The following is a 24,144-nucleotide window of genomic DNA, read 5'->3' as shown; positions in this document are numbered from 1 at the left end:
GCCTGTCATGGCAGTGAGAAATTGGATTCATTGTCATGACTGATTGCAGTCACACAGATTTTACATATACATGTGTACAGGGTCTTTTTGTTTTCCTTAATGACACAGCATACAACTAACAGACTGTATGAGACTAACAGCCTATAAACCCATAAGAGCAAAGAGACCCACACAGTGTCACAGGGATGTTTGTCCAACCAAACACTACGATTATGGAGTACCACTGAGGGCAGATAATGTCACCAAAGTGCAAAGGTGTATGGGCAGAACTTTAACTGCCAACATATATTATCTTACAGATGAATGTTGGTATAACTACACTTTGATTTCAATCTAATTCTGAAAATGAGGTCACAGTTATAGTTGTTTGCATCTTAGCTGTTATTTTCTAACTAGCAGCCTATTCTGACAGCAGTGATATGATATGTGATTGATACCCAACTAATTGCTTCACTAATGCAGATTACATTTTAAGAGAAGTGGGCAATCCGTAATGGATTACTCTCTTTGAGTAACTTCCCCAACACTGTTTACAAACTGGCAGAACAAATGATCAGAATATGAGATGAGAGGAAATATTTAATTAAATATTCACAATCAAATTTCAAACATGGTGCCCCTCCCTCCCCCATCATCTGGTCACCCTCTCGATACAGTTTGTGTAATGTTATTGGGTTAAGGAGTTAATGGTATTTAGTTTTATACCATATATTGGAGACTCAGTCTTGGATTTGTGTCAACCATGGATAAAGGTTTATTCTTGAACAATGGGTGGCCACACATGGTTGAGACAGAGGCTGAGGTTCCACACATCCTCACAGCGTTTCGCCTTAGCTTATCTGATTATCCCTTCAGGGACAGTCTGGTAAATACATTGATATTAAGGGGTGTTACCGTCTATTCAAATAGGCCATGGAGACAAGGCCCTTTGTCTCGACCTGGGGGGGAAGGTGAGAGCAATGTCACACCTCACTCCCCAGGTCAAATTCACCTGGGTCATTCACCCAGGAAATGCTTACATGCTAGTTAAATCCAAATAAAAGTAACAATTTCAACTAGGTATAAGAAAGATTGAATTATTGACTATGGTATATCCTTATTAACTATAAAATCTCAAATGCCGGTCCCTTCAGAGTTCAGAACGGTTACCAGATCATGGGTCATTGATATTCCATGCTGCCCTCTGGGGCCACTAAACTGTGCTACATTACTGCACTTTCCCATAGGCAACAGGCATAGGCTAACAAACACCTGCACTGGGGTCATGGGCCTCTCTGTCCTTAAAACATGGTTGTTCCAAAATCTGACAGATCTCTGTTCATTCTTAGAAGATATATGTAGTGGACAGCCTGGAGGTGCATCTCATTGTCAACATCAGGGATGCCCTCACTCTCCAGATGGTGGAACAAGTCATAATAGATATTGGTTAGTCCACACCACAGATCCCAGAGCCTCTCAATTCTCTGATTGTGAACACTTCTGACCAAGAGAGCGCTGCCTCGTCCAAAACCCATGAAAATGTTCATCAAGCATACAGTGTTGTTTTCTGCTCTCGTGGTACTCCACAGCGGGCCACAGCCCAACACTGTACTGCTGCGGTTGCTTGGGAAACCACAGGGTGACTGTAGCCATTGTTACAACCCTGGCTCATAGGGAAGTAACATACTGAGAACACAAAACCCCAAACCTGATTTAGAACTATATTTATTAACCTCTAAGCTGCATGTCCTGCTACCAAGTAAGCAGCTGCAGAGAGAGTGAGAGTAATTACCTTATCAGCTTGTGATTTCCATCAGTGGATATTATAAAGAGTTGGGTCCTGCCACACAGTTAGACTGTCTCTTTGGTCTCTGTAACAGTGCTCGCCCCCTTGGTTTATTTGCAGAATGCTTGATTTTTGTGCAGCATGCTTGATTTTTGTGCAGCATACTTGCTCGTACCCTCCTTCCCTGGACACAAATTTCTCTTGTGCGTAATGATGCTCTTATAGCCTCAGGACCTACCAGGTCATTGCCAGTCACCGCAGAAATGTAAGATTTAATCGAAATGGAAAACTTTTTGATTACTTCAAAATCAAACATTGAAAATATTGTACCTTGTACTAAAAAAATGGATGCAGCCACAAAATGTGGAGTTCCACAAATATAATTTTTTGTCTTTGAACCTCTTAAAACATGTTCAATGCAAATAAAATGCATTTAGCATATTCAGCATTTAGTCGATCAAATTACAGCAGCTGGAACATTCAGCAATCCCCCCCTTGGCCATAGGAGGCGCCTCTGCATCGCCTCTTGCCTGGGACAAGGGGGTCACACCAGGGGACATGCCAGGGGTCACAGGTGTGAAGGCATATACAGTGGGCCAGCAATTCACAATAACCATTTAATAAATCTGGCAGCAGGCATTTTTTACAGACAAAGACATTTTGACTTCATTGGAGCGAAAATGTTACGTAAAATTATGTCAATGAATAAAAACTAAAATCCTTCAATGTTGCATTTGCATGAAAAAGCAAACAATTGATTAAAGTTACCCAACTAGTGGCACTTCATAATGGGGCTTGGTCATATCATTCAACAGCTATCCACATAGCTCAGCAACCTGATTAGTGCAAAACTTAAATGGAACAGAAAGAGGTAGTATGAGGCAACAGCTCATATTGGTTAACTTAAAATTGATACACACTACACAGACAATTTAGCCCTCTTACATCATGCTTCTTCTTGGTGTCGTCAATCTGCAAATCCTAAATGTAATCCGTAAGCCACCTCAAGACTATGTGTAGGATAGTGCTCAGCATAATTTCAGTGAATAGGCTACCGTTGATACACGAGGTACCGTATCTGCTTTATTACAGGACGCAGAGAGCCAACGCAGCATTTATAAAAGGTATCTTCTCCAGGGAATTGAGTACAGGTAACTAAATAGTGTATGGCTCGGTCCAAGCCACTTGGTTTGTTATCCATTGACAGGTCCAGGACTGTGTACACACACCAGTTTTTTGAGTGCACACACAGAATGGACTGTGATGATTGATTCTGACTCAAATGTATTGGATCTGAATCACAGACTATGCCTTTAAGACGGGCTCCCTTAAATCTGGCCAGTTTCCCACTGGAGAAAAATTATCAAATAAAATGTGTGTGGGTCTCCTCTTTGGGCAAAACGTTGGGCTTGTTGTGTGCTCTCGTGACTCTACAATGTTCCAGAATTGAGAAACCTTTTGACAGTGAGTAATGTCCATGAACACGCAGCACAGCAAGCTGTTGAAAAACACCAAAGCAAATCAAGTACAGTATACAACATAAATTGGTAGCTTACGGCACCCCTGAACAGATATATATTTCTCTTTTTCAATAATTAATTGAACATTGAAATATATTAAACATATACTTCATAACATAGAAAGATGCATCATTAACTATGAAAGCAGTGAATTAAGCCGTCCCTTAGAAGTTTCCTACAGTGTGAAGCTTCCTGTTCCAGTCCTGAAGGATATGACAGTGTGCTGCTCAACTTCTCCTCAAAAATGTCCACAGGTGCTCAATAGGGTTGGAATGGGGCAACAACTGAATTACTTGGTCAATGAAGCACTTTCTCTTACGAATGCAGTTACGGCCTTAGAAGAAAGTTGAAGATATTGTCATGTTCCATTCGTGAAACCTTGACGCCAACATTTAAGTTAAACTCCGCCCCATACCTACAGCACTTTTCCACTACGCCGTACTCCACCCCCTTGCAGCACCATACATTATCGGATTTAAAAAGATCGACTCCAAACTGTATCTGATTCCAGAAAAATTCAGAACTGAATATTCACAATAATGAATATTGTGCAGACTAGCAAAACTGCACAAGTTAGAAACACCATAACTAGACAACCTAATAGAACCATCAGGTGAAGGCCTTAAGTGGTTTGTGTACTCAAACCTTGCCTGTGAGCAAGGTCTCGTTGATGAGACTTAAAAGCACAACAATTATATTAACATCTCGCTACTGATTTTAGTAGGTAAAAGTCCATTACTTTAGAAAACAGCAGAAATTGTGAAAAATGGCTGAGTATTAGCCCTAACCACTGGGAAGATCTAGCAGCTTACCTAGACAACTTGAATTCTCAAAAAAAGAAACATGGACAGTTTAAATTTACATGTTTTATTCAAAGTCTCTGAACTCAGACAGACTCCTGGACTGGGGGTTCGTAGCCGTCGGCACGCTCCACCTTGGCCCCAGTGTCTCCCTCGCCAGCGGGCTTGGCTGTTGCACTGCTGGAACCACCTTCTCCGTGGAGCTCCATCAATTTGCCCACTAGAAACACAAGTCACATGACAACAGGAGTCAACTCAGAGCCTCTCCATCACAACTACCAGAGATCAGGCCACATTACTACATCAGCCCTGACTTGGAGCAGACCAAGCTTGCCGATAACCATTACCCATTAATACCCAGAGCCCAGTTGTTAAAATTGAATCTAAATGATATGGTTCGACTTGTTTTATTGATTTATTAATTAAATGATAAATCATATTAAATCAATTATATGGTACTATACGTTTTGCTATCCAGGATCAGGTTCTCTTTATTTCTTTTGTGCCAGTTTTTTGAAACATTCGACTGGATCACCCTGATCCAGATACAAACTTTTCAAGATTCCCAAATCTGAACTGTCCCTCGGATTACATTTATGACGCATCTGAGAATGTTATGGCTAGATTGGGGAATAATTTTAAATCTTTTCTTAACTGTACTGAAAGGCTTATGTAGGCCCATGCCTACTTCATTTACTTAATCACTGTAACGGTCAAACAACTCAAGTGCAAAATATAAATGTATATGCTACATTACAAATGATGTAGTATTTGACCAATTTTGAAGTTCACATTTTGTTCATTTAAATACACCCTTTTACTGGGATAATTCAGATTTTTCTGATTGAATTTGACCACATACTGAAGGTTTGATCTAGATCAAAACCAATGCTGGAGTACATGGTCTAATCTGATTTCAGCCTCTTTTTTTTTTTAAGTCATTACTTCTGAACGAGACCCTGGGTATAGAGTGACACTACACAGATGGATTGGAAAAACGGGCAAAAAAAAAGTACTGGTCAGTAGTTTTTGTTACTAGGGGTAACATGAGGCTCAAAATTAGCTGTAAAAGGCAAATTGTACTACAGTATAGGTGGGAGTGCGGGAAGGGGAAAAAAGTGTAGTATTGCAATATTTTTAGCATGTCAATATAGCAGCACCAAGTATTGCAATACATTTATTAGGATTTTATTTGGAAAATACATCTACTCTGATATCATTGCTTCTGAAGTCCACAGAAGAAATAAATCCCAAAACATTGCAGAAGATGCGGTATTGTAAAAAATAAAGAATTGCAATATTGTATTGTGGCCCAAATATAGACACAGCATCATATTATTACCTCTGTGGCAATTATCAGGCCCAAGACAGAGCACCATATTGTGACAGTACTATATAGTGAACATGATCCAACTGTGAAAGCATTGATGTCACTCACGTTCAAATTTGGGCTTCTTCAGCATCTTGACCTTTCTGACAAACACGTCATGGAGGGGGTAGATGGATTGACATGCCTTCTCGATGTCCTTGCCAACGCTGTCGGGGATCCTGAGAACAAACAACCATTAACCTGTGGCTTGATCAAGCACCTTCATTCAGAGTCAAATTACATGACTACCCGAGTGTACACAAATTTAACCTGAAAATCAGATTCATGCCTTATCAATGTCATCAAGATCTGCAGCCAAAACGTTCCACCGGTGGGAAAATAGCTTTTTATTCTGTTGTCAATATGCCTTTAAAACTCTGAGTTTTTGTCCTAGAATCATAAAAAAAAAATAAACACCCCCAGAAACCTTTAATCTTCTACATATATGCCACTTGTGCATCAATGTTTTTTAGTTAGAGGAAATATATATATAAAAATCATGGCATGCCAGACTACCTAAAAAGGTCTAACAGGCCTGTGTCCCCTAAAGGTTAGGTAAGCCACAACCCAGCAGATATGCCTAAACTTAGCTACATACAGCCTGATGACCTCAAAACACAAAATGACTTAAGACATGACTGAAATACACCTTTATAACAATGGACTTCAAAGTACAGTTTGGCATACGCCCCTGTTTATTACTTACAATTTGTTGACCACTTCCTTCAGGTCATTGGTCTGCACCTCGCGGGTCATAATCTCCATCATCTTTTTACGGATCTGGCGAACCTGCTGGTGTTGGGCATACGAGGTCTTCCTGATCTGGTTGGTGCGCTTCTTGGTGAAGCCTACACAGAACAGGCGCAGCAGGTATCCGTCTGTGGTCTTCACGTCGACGTGGGCCTCGATCATAGTCTGTCAGAATATACAGTATAGAATACATTTACTGATGTAGCGCAGCCTTACATATTAATCCAGCATTTCGAGGCTAGTTACCATGGTAAAGCAAGATGACTACCACAACAAGGGCATACAAATATAATCTTCAGATCAATATCGCCTAACTGCAGTTCAAAGACAACAAACCACCAAGACTGGATCTTCAGTTTGGCCGACAGCCAAGAATATCCATTATAAATACTAGGCTGCTTTACCTGCCACTTCTTGACCATAGAGCACATCTTGTCACGGGTCAGGTCCATGCCATGGAAGTTGGTCAGGCAGTTCTTGCCCTGCACGTCCTCAGTTATTAACTTGAACTTGCGGAAAGCGACCTCATCGTTCTGCAGGTCAGCGAGGCTCACCTCGAACACACGACCCTTCAGCCCATCAGAGGCGATTCCTGTTTTAAAAAGTAATTAGAAAATATTGAGACTAAAACAGGGCTACTTCAACACATGGAGGGGGAACATCAGGTGATCTCACTTAACAGTAATCAATGACATTCATTTGGGACCGAAACGGCAGTCATCACTTTTTCCCAAAGACGACAAATGATCCCTGAATACTTTCCAAAACTCCCATGTCAAAACCACACACCAGAGAACATGAGAACACGTGAGACACTGGTAAGACACACACAAGCAGTATATATATATATTCAACAAGTACTTACTGGTTCCCTGAGTCCTGGTGACCAAGGTCTTGCCCAGGTTACGGATGTTGAACATGGCTGGTGCCTTGACATCATACCAATCCTTCTTGGAAAAGGGGTCGACACTGCAAAACATCCATAAGATTGTCAAGTGAAATCAGGCACTGGTATAATTTGATCTCGATTTGCAATTGTAAAAATGTTAATACCCCTGACTATATGTATGTGAAAGTAAATTGAGAAGCACTAAACCCGGAGTCAAATTCCGTGTATGTGTAAACTTACTTGGCCAAGAAACACGATTCTGACTATAAGCGCTAAGCTAACTAGTTAGCGATTAGCTAAAGATAACCGAGGACTTCACTGGAACTAAGATCAAAACCAAATTACAGTAAGACAAAACGTTCTTACACGGTTATACGTGCACAGGTTTAAGTGATGCAGCCCATTTAAATAGCAATAACATCCCCTTGGCCAATTTACAGGAGGAACGCCGGCGAATTAGCCATCCAAGTTGTGGGTAGCAACATGCTTAAGTTGAAATGGCTGGGTATTGACACACGTCTTAAGGTCCTGCTTAACTATAACAATATTACACCAACCGCGAGGCTGCTGGAAATTGAGTCACTTAACTACATTAAACGTTTGTTACAATATTACCATTAACAGCCACGAAACCGTGCTCGGAAACCTTAACGCAACCCAGCACTGGACTAGCTGGGCACGTAAGCCAAAACCATCCTCTCAATATCGACTTCATCCGTCGTATTTTCAAAACACATTTTCCACATATAGTCTTAGAAGAGTGTATTCCTACATTTGGGATGTATATTAGATAACTTACATCTTCTTTTTGGCACCTTTCTTGCCACCTTTGGTCAGCCTCTTGTTTTTACCGACCGCCATGTTCTATCCAGGGAGTGAAAGAGGAGGAAGTAATGAAATAACGCGAGACTTAAACGGGGCATGAGATTTGGAAAATCTCGCGATGTAAAAAACAGCTACGGCTTTGCACTCTACTACCATCGCGTGGTTGGTAGTATAACACATTTCACGTATTGTGACACAGAATTCAGTTAACACGTGAAGGGAACCACGAAAATGTAGCCAATCTGAAGAGTAAAACTTGGCAAAAAATGCTTCCAGCTATAGCTATACCTAGCCTATAGTAACACTCCAGCTTTGCCAGCAATGCAGACGGCCCGTGATTCCACCCTGCAGAATAAAGGCAAACTCTCATCCCTGTGTTGGTATGTTAAGATATTTCCAAAGAGTTCAGCTATTAGGGCTCAGAGCCCAAACCAAACAAGGTGAAGTAGCATTTAGCTGTTATGCTGCACGCAATTTACAAACTGGCGGAAAATCTTAAATGTGCCCTTTTGAAATCCAGGTTAAAAACATTTCTCTTTTCATGTGCCTATGATTGAGCTCCAAAATGTACACTATATTTTGCACTTTACTCTTAATTCAATTATATTACTTATATTTTAATTATGTTACTTATATTTTAATTATGTTACTTAGGCTATATTTTAATTATGTACTGTGTACTTTCTTTTCATTATTTACGTATTTGTTATTTTAATGACTCTGTATGAAATGTGCTATAAATAAACTTGCCTGGCCTTATGAACTGGCACTTCTACATCTTTCCGTGATATAACATGGGATGGGTGTGCATTTAAATCCAGTTGTAAAACAGTGGTGAAATGTAACCTTGCTCAACTACCATGAGTAGTTTAGAGTGGCTATTGAGGCAGAAACAATGGCCTGGTCATATCAAAGCTTATATCCTCTGAATGCGTTCTGTAGAGCATGGGAGTGTTTAATTTCAGGTCACAGAGTTGGAAACCAGTTGTGTCTAATTTTCTAAATCTAATAGGACTAATAGGTCTAATAGAGTGCAAAAGAAATGAAAAAAAAAAAAAAAACGAATTCATTCTGTGTTTTTGGTAGTGATAGTGATCAAATGGGTCATTGACTAAAAGGGAATGGCAGAGCATTTTGTATGTATAATAATAATGTATGTAATATAATGTTTGCTTTTCCTCCATCTAGGCCTGAACTCAGGTCACGTGCATCTGCCAATTTTGCATTGCATTCATTCACTGCAATGCGAAGCCTTCAGAGTCCTCAATTTGGTTTGGCCTATATCTGGTTAAATTGGGGGAGAAAATCAGCTCTACATTATGGAAATTAAATTTTTTTTTCTTCACAGTTTTAAAATATCTTTCAGCTAGCCAACACATCTAGAAAAGACAAGCTATTTGGACAGTATAACAATACTAACAAAGATTAACTCTTGATTTCCTCATTTCTGTCCTCTTCCCCAGCTGTATTTGTATACAGTAAATACAGATTTGTCCTCGTTTCACTGTCTCGATGTCATTTTGTCCCTGAATAACTAACCAGCGACTCCTACCTGGGACACACCTGAGCCACTATACTTCAACATTTTGCCACCCACTGCGCATGCTCAGCTCGATCGGGAGAGAACACTGTCATGGCGGAGACGGGCTGTTGCGGGAGGTGAATGAGGAAGAGATGACGCTGTAACTGGGTTATTACTGAGACCTGTCGCAAACGTATTAGTTTCCCCGGGGAAACTAACAGGACTCTTGTCCTCTGACCGGCGGGGAAAGGGCTGTCCTCAGACTTGCCTTACATTTGGAAGTTTCGTTACAGCCACGCTCCTATTACCTGCCTGAGACTCTTGCAGGCTGTCGCCGCCGAAGAAATGTAAGTCGCAGTTTCCTGTTCACAATTTTGACAGAGCGACTGAATTGCTGTTAACCAATGCTCTTAACCTATAGTTGTGCCGGCCGCCGGTGTTTGGAAACGACCATTTCTATGCTGCGTCTGCTGGTGCAGTTTTTCGACACAGGCTGTCATCAAGTTTCAACTAGACAGTGAAGAGACTGGACTTCGCCGGAATCGCTGTGTCAACTCCAATGTTGCGGTGTCTTTGACTTGAATTCTGCCTTGAAGCTTTAAGAGTAACCTTGTAGACTGCGATACAGGCTATTTGTGATATACAGAGGTGTTTTGGATGGAGAGGCAAACACTTTGCTTTGCTTCAAGGGTGCTTGCTTAACCAGGGAGAAGGAGCATATCCAAGTGTTTTTCCATCGACTCTCCTGTGTGACCGCCTACAGGTTGAACAGGTGCCTTACCTGTTACTGCCACCTGCCCCTCTTTAGAAATGGCAAGCGAGGAGACACCGTCTGCTTCACAAACTGGTGACACCGGCAAGGACGAGAGAGTGGCAACAATGTCGCTCAATCCTGGAATTCCTATCAGGGGAATACGGATGAAATTTGCTGTCCTTGCGGGCCTGGTGGACGTTGGGGAAGTTTCGAACCGGGACATTGTGGAAACCGTCTTCAATCTGGTAAGCTGATTACGAGTTGGTTACTTAAAATGGTCGTTCATTGCTTCTACTCAGCTATCCCGAAATACACATGCACTTGATCTATTGAAAATTTGGCTCAAGAGACCTACTCAGTGCAGCCCATATCAGACTGGGAAAAAATAAATGCCATTTTTGTACTTTGTCTTAAAGGTTGGCTGTGGGTAATAAAAAACATGCAGTAAATATTTCTTTCTCCCTGAACTATTTGTGGCAGAAATATCTTTGCTAAGGGAAGGTTGTAATCTTTTACTTGTTTGGGAATTTCCTGGAAGAGATGGCATAACCATGAAACTAATTTGCTTGCTACCATACTCGTCACATAGACACTGAAGTTAGAGTGGAATAGTTTATTCCACTCTGCTGTTAAGGAATAACAATAGTCTTTGCATTGATAAGATAACCCCACAAATGTGATGTTGTGTACAGCCACTGAAGAGCATGTGGTCCCCGAATGAATGAAAACCAATAAGGAAGTAAGAGGAGAGTACGCTGAGCTGATACAATGGGGGTGGGGTGAGGGTGGGGTGGGCAGAGAGGAGGAGGAGGAGGAAGACATACAACCTGCAAAACTGCTTTGTCACTGCATGTGACAACACAACACAGGTTGTGAGAATTAAAAAAGTTAGCAGATCCAATCCAGGCAGGTGTCCAGAAAAGAAAATAAATAGTTCAGGAAAAAAAAGAAATAGTTTTGGATTGTCTGGTGTAATTCAGTATTATTTTGTGACTTCTATTGCCATTGTTGTCATAATTGTTTACACTGAATGATGTTCTTCCTTCCAGGTGTTGACACTAAGTAATACATTTGCTGCACCTGTAGATTAGATCATGTGACCTATTCATTGTTGTCCTGTCTTTGGGTATTTATGGGCTGTCCTCTCATATCTCATTGTCTCATGAAGACCATTGTGATGCGAAACATCCCCTTTTGGTGAGAACTTTAATGAGGTACTTCAAGGGAGGAGCAGTGCGCAAGATTTCGTTTATTTTCTAACACAATACAGGTTTACAGTGTTCATCCCAAACACTGTTTAACTCACTATGGAGAATCTCTGATACAGGCTGCTGTGTGCCAGTACAGAGTTGGAGGGCCATGCTTTGCTCTGGTTTTCCCACAGCCTGGTCTTAGTCATCACAAACTCAAAGGAAAATCTGATAGAGCAAGAATCTTTCTCCAGTGAAGCAGACCACAGGCCTTTTTTGTTAGGCCCAAAGATGATCTTGGATCAAGAAGGCAAAAGCATGTACATCATGCTCCATAATCTTCATCACTGGTCGGTGCGTTTTCATGAATAATAACGGAGTGGTATGCTGGAAACACCGACCTACCCACGACTGTGAAAACCGTAGTAGCTGCGCCGCATATAGCCTTCTGTCGTTCAAACCACCATAGCTCCAACAACGTTGTTAATATTCATGACCACCTGCCATGGCCTAACAGCTACCTGCACACGTGCAGTGGCTTCAAGGTAGGAGGATGCTTTTCTCGAAAGCGTCGTCACCGGGGTTCAAGGGTTCATTCAAGATGAATGAATATTCATTTCAAATTGTATGATAAGTGAAATTCTCTGTTGGCGGGTGTTCAGGTAGGTAGGGAGAGGGTCAATCTTGTCAAACTAGCTCAATTCAAATGTTGTCAACAGCAGATATCCAGGAACGATGCTTACAATGACTGGTCTCGAGTTCCAACCACCCAACTTTGTGACCATGTTTGCGAATAATCGTTGGAACTGGAAGCTTTTGGGAAAAACACCAAATCACTGAATGACTGTTGCAACGACCAAGATTGCGATGGTGGTTAGAAAACAACGCTTTCTAGAAACACACCCCAGATCCATTGTGTTGTGGATTTGTATGGGACATGCTGTAGATATGTGGGGTGAATAGGCTTTAAAGCTTAGTTGGCACACAGTATCCCAGAATGTAATCACACATCCTCTCACTTTGACTTGGATGCCCTGCTCTCTCAAACTGTCTGTCTTTTCATCTCACTTTCATTGTTCTTTGTTTTTTCTCTTTCTCTTTTCCTCTTAGTCATTTGCTGTTTACAGTTCGGTGCTAATCTAATTTCTCATAGAGTCCTGAACTTCCTCCTCTGAAGAGGTCAGTGATGTATGATTCAGGCACTACTAGTATCCTTGGTCAATGGATGAATCATTTAATTGAAAACTGGTTTAAAAGGAATCATAAGGCAAACACAAGTCTGCCTAACAGACCAATTCTGTCTTGCTTTAAGGATAGAGATCAAGCTAACGCATTGTCAAACCATCAGCCACTCTGCCCTGAGGGCAGTTAACAGTCGCACAATCTGATGGTATGGAACGCCCATTATGGTTATCACAGAAATCAGATGTTGTTGCATAGCTAACTACTTGCCAAAATGAATACTTGCATGGACATTTAACATGCTACATGGTTGTAGCTTTGAATTGCTGTGAAAAGTGGGATCCGTGCCTATCTATTTCTCCCATGCCCATCTATTTCTCCCATGCCCTTAACTGCACTCTAGCTGGAATATGATGTGAGGGTGTTGGGTAGGAATGTGACAGGACTTTTTCTCCTCATACTAGCTGTGGGAAAAGTATCAACACACTGATTCATTTACCTTTGTGAGTTGTTATGGAAACCATGGGGGCAGTAGACCATGCAAGGTCATGCCTGAGGGTAACTGATCAGCTCGGGGGTGCACAAGGTTTCTTGTCAGTCTCTTTTAAGATGTCTATTAAAGCAGTGATGCACAGTATTCACTTGGGTGTGCATATACAAGTAGGTTCAACACACTCTCAAATAACCTCTACCAAGACGGGGAGACAGACTATTTATTGTGGCCAGGTAATGTGAAGAAGAGTTTCATCTGTGTTTTTTACACTCCGAAGGCACCTTTTTTATGAGGATTGGCACCGGACTGAATGTCAGAGGATAATTACAAAACAGAATTTTCTCCTGAGGTTTCTTAAATATTTGATGATGTTGCCTTACCATTCTGTTGCCTCAGTAAGGGATACCAACAGCTGTCTGAAATGTGATACCATGAGTCTTCACCTAAACCAGTGTTTCTTGAACTTTTCTTGGTAGGCCTCCCCTTGGACAATGAGACAAATAAATACAAAAATAATAGAAATGCTGTTCTTCAACATTGTTTTTACATTTGAACAGTTACCACTAACCTAAACCTTAAATATTAGGGCCCTCTCTTTAACTCTGGCAAAAGCAGAAATGTTTTTTTGTTTTCAGACACCATGTTTTCCACTCAGAATGATGCATGTATGTCTTTGATGTTGAAGGCAGTGTGTCTGTGTCTCCTCTTCTCTGTCAGTTATATGGATGGCATGGGTCTTCCTTTGGGGCAGGTTTGTCAGGAGAAAAATTAGGTGTTCTTAAGTAGAGCATTTCTAACTGCCTTAAATAGCTCTATCAGATCAGTCTGCTTACATCACACAACTTCTGTCTCTCTCGCTCTCTTGCCCCTTTCTCTGACACTTGAATGAAATCCTTCTCTTCTTGTCAGGTATTAGGCCTCTCTTGTCATGTATTGTATTGGCCAGAAGGCCAGAAGGCCCGAGGCATACATGCCATACAGTCATGGCACATGGGAGTGTCTGTTAGAGACTAGAGACATGCTGCATGGGAGTGTCTGTTAGTGTCTGTTTGTCTTGTGTAAATTAGTATCCACAGAAATATGGTGTGATTTGCAAATACACATAACTTCCTCTGTAAACATTGATGCCTTTGTGGATCACTTCCTACATGTGAAACCAGTTTTGCACATTTGGGGATCGCTTCCTGTCAGTTTGTGGGCACCGTGCCACCTAGGCACTGTGACAGTGCAGGCACTGTGTGGGCACCGTGTGGGCACTGTGACTTCCCTACTGTTTATTTGCGGATGTTTGTCCAATTCGTACCCCAACTGATCTGTAGAAAGCATCACAAATATCTCACTATCCACAAACATGTTTTTTTGGTTACATTTGTATTGTATAAAGTAATATCCAGTAAACTATATACTTTTACAGAAAAGTTTAGATTGAGAAGAAAATCAGAGAAAAGTCCGGCTAGTCCGCAGCAGTGTTGATAGTGGCTTGGAGTCCAGCGATGGTAACAGCTGGGAAAGGAGAGATGAGACGAGTCCAGCGATGGTAACAGCTGGGACAGGAGAGATGAGACGAGATGGGGCCAGAGTGCTGCTGAGAAGACTGGGATGGGAGGATGACGGGGTCAGAGATAATCCACAAGTCAAATCATTCCCATAAGGCGTTCATTCAAATTGGTGGAGCCGATCTCAAATCCTTTATTTAACCTTTAGATTACTGTCACTAGGATGATGATCATTTCGCATTGATCAGGCCAACTGTCCTACTTCTGGCTCTTATGCTTAATGTCGTAGCCTTGTGTTTACCCAACATTAACATTGGCCACGCAAGTTTAAAGTTGTCAGCATCTTAGTGAAATATTTGTGGATCATGGTACACACTTGTGGATTGTCTTCTGTGGGTTTCAACTAATAAAGTCCAATAAACACTTCCATAATGTTCGGTGTAATGATCAGGGATGCAGTGATCTGTGATGCAGTGCAGTTTGATGATCAACAGTGATGAGTGGTTGCAGGTGAGTTTGGATGGCTGCTGCTAGGGATCTTATCTCACACAGTTCTGTGTGGTTGTGTGTTTTGTGGGCATCTTTTCTGCTTACCTGAATGCTGTGGCAGTGCCTTTCTGTGTCCAGTGGGGGGGATCAGATAATGCTGTTACAGCTCCAGGCTGGGATCTTGTGCTGACAGGCACAACACATAGTGTGTCCTGTAGCCATCCAGATGCCCTCTGACACACACTCTGACAAACAGCTCGAACACACACACACACACACACTCTTTTGCCAGCCTGGTGTCCAGAAAGAATTTAATTTACCGAGCCACTTTTTAATAACAAAAACGTTTATTGATTAACTTTTGTCATGTACTTAATGTGGTGACACAGTTGTGTTGGGTCGGAAGGCTCATTGGTGGGTTGGTGACATTTTTAGTTAATTCAATTCAATTCCGTTTTATTTATATATCGCCAAAACAATACAATTGTCTCAAGGCGCTTTACAGAGCCCAGGGCCTGAACCCCCGTAGAGCAAGCACAATGGCAAATTATAAGCGTGTTTCTGCATCTTGGAGGGATAGGACTTTTCTGATTTTGGCAGTATTGCATAGATGAAAAAAATATGTCTGAGGTGTGTTTTATGAGTGAGTGAAGTAGGAGGTATTTTGGGTGATAATTACACCAAGATTTTTGATACTAGTGTTGGATGTTAATAAGGTGCCATTGAGTGTGGGTAGATGCTTAGATAATGTCATTGACAATTGTTTAGGGCCTACAAGCATAACCTCAGTTTTATCTGAGGTAAGAAGCAGGAAGTTGTTAGTCATCCAAGCTTTTACTTCTTGCAGGCTGGCTTCTATCTTGGGTAGCTGTACAATTTCATCAGGTAAAGTTGGGTGTCATCAGCATAGCAATGGAAGTTAATAGCATGCTTCCTTATGATGGCACTTCAGGCTAGCATGTACAAGGACACAAGCAAGTGTTCAAGCACAGAGCCTTGGGGAACCCCATAACTTACTCTGGTGTGATTGGATGACTTGTGACAACAAATTGCTCTTGCTTGCTAGGTCGTTTTAAAATCACATTTCTTGCATAACCTATGCAGCAAGATATAGCCTTGAACTATCTGTAGCCCTCTAAATAATTAGCAAACAAGGCAGGACTGCATGAGCCAACAAACAAAACTTCAGCAAAAACTTCAGTCATGTGGACACCCTCTGAAAGGTGTTGGTTTTCTTGTGGTAAATCAGGGCTACGTGGGTCTACCCCTGATGCAACATTTGGCTGTTTGTTGGCTCATGCAGTCCTGTCTTGTTTGCTAATTATTTAGAGGGCTATGTCCACACTAATGTTCATTATTGTGCACTGCATCCTCTCTCAGTTCTCTATAAGTGTTAAATTGAAGTGTTAGATCACGAGGACTCTTTTTTTTAAATCTATTTTTATGCACAAGGTATTGTTGTGTTTTTGTTGCACGTATGCAAAGTGGTTGAGTGACTCACGCACTTGTTTGGCTGCTACCTTGCTTTGGATAGTGGTGGACCTAGGTTGGAACCCCTTTTGTAAACCTAGTGAATCACCACCCTAAATATGCACCATAAAGGCCTTCAGTTAAGCGTATGCATGAGAACCTCAGCATACAGCCTCCTGGTAGCTCATCAACCTGTTTTTGCTCTCTGGCCAGCCAAGCCGGTAGTCTTTGTATTGCTGACTATAACTATAACTATTAAAAGCCAGTTTGTCTTCTTTTCAGTATGTAAACTTGATGGGTCAGAATTACTCACTGTGATCCTGTAGAGGGGTGTGGGTGGAAGGGGTGTTAAAATGTCATGTGGAAACAATGAGTATGAAGAAGAGGTTACTTTCTTCTCATAGCATGGCAGATGCTAAATTACCTTAATTATTAGACAGTTGGAAAACCAAAAAGAACATGGTCTGTTCTCCGTAACCGTGATTTAGCTTCTGCAATTTAAGAATAAATAGGTTATTCATTTAACTCAATTATCTGTTGGTTTGCAAAAAGGATCTTCTCCTGTCTTACACTAGTGTCCCCTTTCCCAGAGCCTTACACCGGGAGGTAATCTTTAATCAAGTGCTGCCATATCTGCTGGAGCCAGCATAGGGTCCGTTGACCAGCAGCTCAGCTGTACCCTTGACCTGTTTTTTTCTGTTGTGTTCTGTCTCTGTGTGTTCTTTTGTTCTTCTTTTTCCAGCGTTGATACCCTCCTCTGTCACGGGGGAGCATTAGTCTTCACATGGCCTAGAACTGGAAGAATACTCCATATTCATATGCAACTGTCAGTAATTCAAAGGAAACCCTCAGGAGCAAGTTCAGCTTGGCCCGGAGAGTCACAGTCTCCCATATTCTGTAAATGGAGAAAGTGAATAAGAAATGCACAGTGAAAGAGACTATGACTGTGTCCCTGTTCCTGTTGTTCACACATACGTTGAGTTGAGTTGAGTTGAGTTGAGTTGAGTTGAGTTGAGTTGAGTTGAGTTGAGTTGAGTTGAGTTGAGTTGTGGGGGAGTCATTTCCATTATTTCTACTCAACATTGTGTTTAGCCATATTTGTTGTTTCCCTTCTAACTGTGACAAACCTCAGCAGAGACGGTGAGCATCTTAAGGCTAAAAGTAGCTCCTAATCGGCCGATTTAGGAGAAACTCCAAAAAAGAATGGGTGTCTCAGTCCTAACTTTTGAATGCAGGTGCACATTACTGAAAAGATACGGTCTTACTGGCGGGTGAATAATGATAGAGCTTGTAAGGGGTGCACCAACCAAAACAACCTACTTAGTCGCGAAATGAAATTGAATGTAATGTGTTATTGTACAAATATTCTAGCTCCTGTCTACACAAGCTTGTCATTATACTGGTGCATTATAAAAACTTGGTATTGGGACCAAGTGTATTCCATTAGAATTTAATTTGTAGCCTATATCAAATATTTATTTATTTATTTATGTATCATTCTTTGCGGTACGCTATGAAGCGCATGCCTACTCACCACCACAGACCTGTCACTCATCAACTGATCACAGAGGTCAATGCAAGCAAGCTTCTGCGTAAAACTTGATGTCAGCCATAGCAACTGAGTCTTTCTCTTAGCTTTGGAGTTCTCGCTTTTCTTTATAGGTTTTAGAAGAAACCTTTTGGTTAGAAACTTTTAGTGTGACTTAGGAGTACTTTTAGTCATAGGAAAAAAATGCTTTGTGAACATGGGCCCTGGTCTTAAAAGGCCTGCATAATGTGAAATTGTAAATGGCAGTTTGTATAGCACTAGTCTCTTCTCCTGTCCTTTTCCCCCATGACTTCAGTGTTGTTTAAAATGTGGTGTTGTGGGAGCAGGGCTCTTGGAAGCCTTGTCAGGATGCAGAGGTGACTCCAGGGTGAAAAAAACAACAACAGGGTTGTGAGTCCTTTACCTCAGACTCTGGGGGACACAGGAAGCCTTGGCGACAACTCGCAGCACACTCTCTGTCTCAGGAAGCAGGGAGAGAGGTTTAAGCCACAACACACATTTGTTTCTTCCTGGTCTTGTTGTGAACTGCTCAATGACTATTGAGCTTTACTCTGTTTAGTATTCTCTTAGATTTGTCTGGTAGTAGTTTGGACTTATTGTAGGAATTTTGCTTCAGGTAGACCTAGATGAAAAAATTGCAATGTTCATTATCAGCTGTCTGTTGAGTGATGCATGTTTTTATTTGGCCTAGTTGTGCTCCCAATGACATGTTGCTATATGCTAAGTCATTAAAACATTGCATTTTAAAGGAACATCAAAACATTGACATCTGTATCTGTTAGTCTTCTGTGGGGGTTGTATGGTTGGATGGATTTGGAGCTTCAAAGGTGGAGAAACCTTGGTCTCTGGGATAATAAGGATACATGGGTAATTAGCAGATGGGGCTGTGTGTGTACCCAGTGCGTGTGACTTGATTGTTATTTTAAGTATGAAATAAAACCTCCTCCACGATGTTTTCTTCACCTTGGTTGAAATGCTTCATTTAGCCCACCACATGGTTGCCCACTGCCGTTGATTTGATATTTATCATGGTGTGACAGACTCCGTGATTGTCTGTCTCTAGATCCATTGTACTAGCTGTTCTGTCCGTCTCTCGGTTCTTCTGTAGTGCCGTTGTTCTGTCTGTCTCTCGGTCTTCTGTAGTGCTTTTATTGTGTCTGTCGCTCGGTTTTTCTGTAGTGCTGTTCTGTCTGTCTCTCGGTTCTTCTGTAGTGCCGTTGTCCTGTCGGTCTGAGGTATGATCAGTATGTCAGCCTCTCCTGTTCCCTGCAGCCCAGTCTTCCACAGTAATGAGGGCCATTTCCTGTCCAGTGCTCCCCACTTCCTGTACTGTGGCCCATTTAGCATCTGTGCTGAGAGCTCTGATTGTTCCACTTCCACAGATCCCAGGAATCCTGGCGTGAACCAAGGTTCAAGGTTCTACATGATCTTTATTATCCCACTAGAGAAAACCTTTTGCAGCCGGGGAGAATCCAAACAGAATACGAAAGGATGACCTCGGCAACATCACAATAAATCATAAAGCTAGTACAGGGAGTGGAAGTGTATTAACAAGTACCATAGTGCCGGTGTGCAAATGTACAAATGTGCAATGTACTGGGAATTGGGAATCCATGCCAGGTACAATGTGCCAGTGTGCAACTGTGTGATTGTACATGGGAAAGCCTTAATGGAAGGCATTTTAGATATTACACCATTTCGGCTGTTTCTTGCACATGGCTTAATCATGGCTTTGAGAGTGTTGAATTTGGATTCTCCATTTAATTTGTCTCCACTTGCAAGAGTAGGCTAAATCATTGTGAATGGGACAATGTTTAAATTAGGGCAGGGTTATTCAGCTCACTGTTAGAGCCATGCCCTTAGTGTTAGAGCCTTTACTTCCCACAGTGCAGAGTACAATCTGATTGGCTGTGTCTAACCAGGCTATAACTCTCTGGCCTTGAGTGAGAGCTAGTAAGTCAAAGTTCATGCTAAGAGTTGGAGTTGATATGTCAAGGAAGAGTGATGGTTGGGCACTGGGACAGCTTTCACCAATGCCAAATAAATATTTTTTATGAGATCGTATTTATTTGAATGACAGCTTGTCAGACTGTAGTTGTGTTGAAATCTGTTTGACCCAGCCATTTCTTGGCATTACCTGATTATGGAGCCGATTAAGAGAAGTTGAAGAGTTAAGTAGAACAAGTGTGTGTGTGTGTGTGTGTGTGTGTGTGTGAGTGAGAGAGAGTAAGAGACTGCGTACATTTTGACTTTATTATGAGACAACTTAGAAAACATTGCGCTGTCAGAGGCAAGGAGATTGCCTCTGCCAGGAATATGTGCCACACCTATAGGCAGAGGATCACCTGCCACGTCCCACATTCATGACGCAGAGGAAGTGCCATCAGACACTAGGGTGGTGTTCAGCCGCTAGTAAAACAGGGCTGGGCTTTTTTGAGCGTGCTGAACAGACAGCTAAAGGACCTTAAGGAAAATTCACTAAATTTGAAAAACAAAAAATATTTTGTCTTTTTTTGTTAAAAACCTGACTGTCAGTCAGTGTTGCTATGTGAAACAGGATTATTCCATGCCAGTGAGATTGCCCGTGATGCTAAGGCTGCCAGGAATATATCCAGATAGTGGGTTCTGAAAGTGCACAATATGCACAATATGATTGGGGTCGGATTGGCATGACATTTAAACAGCCATTTGAAGATGTGGTGGTTATTTACACATGAAATGATGATGGCCTGACCCCAGGAGTTTGGCGCGGACCTCATCCTGATTGATGGACTTTAAAAGGGGCTTGATGGAGCTGTGTTAATAAGCGCTGGGGCTAATGGTTAGTCTCTGACATCACCAGATTATCAGATCCATCAGCCACTGAGAGAAGCTCTTGTCTGCCTTTGTTTTTGAACAGTCTCATAATCATCGTCGCTCTTGGGCTATATCTACAGACCGAAGCCCATTAGATTGTTCATTTAATGTCTGTATAGGTGTGTGTGCCCACGTGTGTGATGAACTGAGACTAATATAACAATGTAGTTGAATTGTTTTATTATTATTATTATTATTTTTTATTTTTTCCCAATCCAATTTTAAACAATGGTCCTGCGGCATGCGTAGACAGGACCTCTGAGCCATTCGGAAGTCCTTTGGCTCTGTGTCTGTTGGCCAGTCTCATGGTGCAGTTATGCAGGGGAAGGGATAAGGGCTCTATTTTAAGACCGTTTTTTTATGCTTTAACAAACAGTAAACCGTTAAAAGCAGAATGAATTCCAGTTTCAAAGCTCTTCCCTCACTCGCCACTGTTTATTCCAGCGTTTAGTCAACATTCTGTGCACCTACCCAGCCAGATGCATTTTGTGAAATTGTTAAGCTTAAATGCTTGGTGGTAAACAGTATTTATCATAGATGTTGAGTGAACAGGAAGTTCTGGCTTGCAGTCGGTTTTCCTCCTCAAACTGTAAGAAGGCTGGCATGTACTTAATACCAGACTCATCAAAACTGACACTTTTCTTCATAATCAGTATTACACACACACACCCCACACTCACACATCCTCTGCAGTGGCATGAGCAGCCCTCGTTGACTTGTGCAGAAGATTACTGTCATAAGTGTCACTCCGCTTTGTGTCTAGTGTCACTCTGACTAAGTGTTTGATTGGAAAATCCACCAACATAAGTTGTGGGTTTAATTGCCTGTCATGACGGGGCCATTGGGAATAACCTTTGACTTCACCGCTGCAGAGGGTGGAGCTTTCAGAACGATGCTTTTAAGCCATACTGTTTATGTTGCTGGTAGGAAATTTACACCCAAAACAAACTAACCAGCCTCCAAAGTCAGATAACATTCTGTGCCAAAGCCAAAATAAAACACTGGAGAGGGCCTGGGTGTTGAGAGATAGATCGCTTGGATAAGGTCATCTGCCAGTGTGACATCATTTGAACACTATGCATTTGTTTAAGCCTCTCAACTCAAGCTGCAGTGGTGCCATATCTGATGCCTGCGTTGTTTTCAGAGACTGGTTATCTGTGCAGAGTGTACGGTCCTTTTTGTTGTGGTATGGCCTACGTTGAGCTAGATAGTTAGCACACAAATGACCTTCGCTAATAAGCAGTCCACAACATTCTTTGTTTATACACATGCTGTCTTTGACATGCAGCAATTTTGGCTGAACAAAAAAAATAAGGTGTTTTGAAATGAAATTATGTCTCTGTAAGGAGCCAAGTAAAAAATATACAAAATACCCACCATCCAAGGCAATGTTGGTCTGCACTGGAAAGTGGTCATGTTGTCTGGTGTTTTTGGCTGGTCATATTGTATGGTGTTTTTGGCTGGTTATATTGTGAGGTGTTTTTGGCTGGTCATATTGTGTGGTGTTTTTGGCTGGTCTTTGGAGTTGTGGTGAGGAGACGCTGCAGTAAATCACCGTGGGTCATGAGTGCTCTTTATTTTAGCCAGTGTTAGGTGTGTGAACTTGTGCAGAAGCACATCATGCTGTCATGCAGCCACCTTCAGGCCTGCTCCCAGCCACCACACACGCACGCACGCACGCACACACACGCACACACGGACACACACACATGCATACATACTCTCACATTCACACACCCACACACATACATACTCTCTCACACACGCACAAACATATATGCACATTCACACACACACATACACATACACACACATACATACTCTCTCTCACACAAACACACACACACACACACACTGTGTGTGTGTGTGTGTGTGTGTGTGTGAGGTAATGTGGCTCCTGGGCTCAGGGCCCTGACTCATTATTAATGCGGCAGCTCCTCCAGGTGATGTGCGAGGCTCAAGTTTCCTCTCAGGGATCTGGTGTCTGCCTGGACAAAGCCCCTGGCTGCAGCCCTGCACAGACATACAGCCAGCCAGATCCACAGAGCCCCCTCACAAGAGGGAACAGCACAGCCATCCGCAGGCTCCGTGTCCCCTCCCCTCTCCTGAGGACGATTACATCTGTGTGTAGAACCTCTTGGCAAAAAAGTTCTGAATCTGTTTTTCCAAACGGTTTTTGATCACTGTGCATTGTTAAATATTGAATGAAAGGAGACTTTTTTTGTGACATCCAATGTCTCATTTCTTGTGACACGTCTGTCTGTGCTAATGGAAGTGATGTTGGTATGTTTTGACGGAGAGGGTTGGCTATCGCTTGATTGCAGCAGGGAGCAGATTATGCAGCAAACTCATTATTGGGACACTCCACTTATGCTGATTGAAGAATCAGCATTTTATTCACCACTTAGGTGCTTTCACATGTCTGTCAGCGGCTCCCAAAATTGAAGTGCCCGTGCCAAACCAATTAGCTGCATGTTCATGTTCTGTGTGATTGGAACGTCAGCACAAAAGGTAACATGAAACACCTAATGGCCTTGCTAAAAGTCACTTTTAAACACAGAAAAGGCAAAGTAAAGTAAATGACCAAATGCTCTGCTTGTTTTGGTATTGTTTGCTGTTACACTTCAATGTTGAGTCACTTAGCAATGGACCATAATGTGAAAAAGCAATGAAAGATGGAATAAAGTTATATTGAAGATGCTTTAGCAAAGAAAATGTCTAAATTAGAGCATGTGTGGTAAGTTGGCATGCTAAAATAAATTAGAAACTGCAGGGAGGGGATGGGGAGCCAGAGGCCACTGAGCTAATTAGCGTTTAGTGCACATTGGCCATGGCCCTCCCAGTCATTACAGATGAACCCAATCAAGCATTGATGAAAGACTGGGAAGAGACTGTGGTCCTGTCCACACTAACCCGGATACATTTAGAAACGCGTCATTATTTTACCATTCAGTCAGGTATAATACAGGGGGCGGTTAAGACCACACCATGTAGGTAATGGCAGGAAAGGGAGACAGTGGGGTGGGGTTCACCTGTGGGGTAGCAGGGTCCTCTGAGTGGGTGGGTGGGGGATGAGAACAGGACAAAGGGTGAAGGTGGTTGATCGCAGGAAAGAGGCTATATGGTGGGGGAGGGGTTCAGATGCTCAGTTCATGTCTTGTGATGTGGTCAGGGAAAACGGAGCATTTCAGAAATGATGACTTAGGGTTTCCATGACACTGACGA

At 42.0% G+C, this 24,144-nt stretch overlaps 2 protein-coding genes and 1 long non-coding RNA gene across 10 annotated transcripts in view; 2 read left to right on the top strand and 1 right to left on the bottom strand.

Annotated features, from left to right (window-relative positions):
* Positions 1-4,136: 4,136 nt before the first annotated feature.
* rps3a (ribosomal protein S3A) lies at positions 4,137-8,018 on the bottom strand. The gene is made up of 6 exons (XM_012831335.3): positions 7,893-8,018; positions 7,070-7,173; positions 6,609-6,796; positions 6,161-6,369; positions 5,524-5,633; positions 4,137-4,305 (listed from the first exon to the last, which is right to left on the bottom strand). Exons 1-6 carry the CDS (start codon positions 7,952-7,954, stop codon positions 4,172-4,174), a joined length of 807 nt encoding a protein of 268 aa, XP_012686789.1. The 5' UTR covers positions 7,955-8,018; the 3' UTR covers positions 4,137-4,171.
* A 956-nt stretch (positions 8,019-8,974) lies between these two features.
* The window catches only part of lrba (LPS responsive beige-like anchor protein), a 193,470-nt gene continuing 178,300 nt past the window's right edge, over positions 8,975-24,144 (top strand). For 3 of the 8 annotated variants that reach the window (XM_031560251.2, XM_031560250.2, XM_031560248.2), the window contains exon 1: positions 8,976-10,439. In XM_031560251.2, the coding sequence (XP_031416111.1) occupies positions 10,251-10,439 (189 nt within the window). In that variant the 5' untranslated portion in view covers positions 8,976-10,250. Of the gene's footprint in view, positions 10,440-24,144 lie in introns of all 8 variants that reach the window. The other 5 variants (XM_031560252.2, XM_031560253.2, XM_031560249.2 and 2 more) reach the window with 4 other exon arrangements.
* On the top strand, positions 10,446-22,991 carry LOC116218452. The gene is made up of 3 exons (XR_004162865.2): positions 10,446-13,292; positions 20,122-20,124; positions 22,981-22,991. It is a non-coding gene; the product is annotated as an uncharacterized LOC116218452 (long non-coding RNA).

Source organism: Clupea harengus, chromosome 22, assembly GCF_900700415.2.
Source record: "Clupea harengus chromosome 22, Ch_v2.0.2, whole genome shotgun sequence".
NCBI classification, from domain to species: domain Eukaryota; kingdom Metazoa; phylum Chordata; class Actinopteri; order Clupeiformes; family Clupeidae; genus Clupea; species Clupea harengus.
The sequence above is the reverse complement of the archived record's forward strand: the minus strand, read 5'-3'. Positions and strand labels throughout refer to the sequence as shown.

Coding starts and splice junctions, on each gene's coding strand:
- rps3a (XM_012831335.3), bottom strand. CDS start 7,954: ATGGCGGTCGGTAAAAACAAGAGGCTGACCAAAGGTGGCAAGAAAGGT. Junction 6,797..7,069: donor CACCAGGACTCAGGGAACCA/GTAAGTACTTGT, acceptor TTTTTAAAACAG/GAATCGCCTCTGATGGGCTG. Junction 5,634..6,160: donor AAGGAAGTGGTCAACAAATT/GTAAGTAATAAA, acceptor GTTTGTTCTCAG/GATCCCCGACAGCGTTGGCA.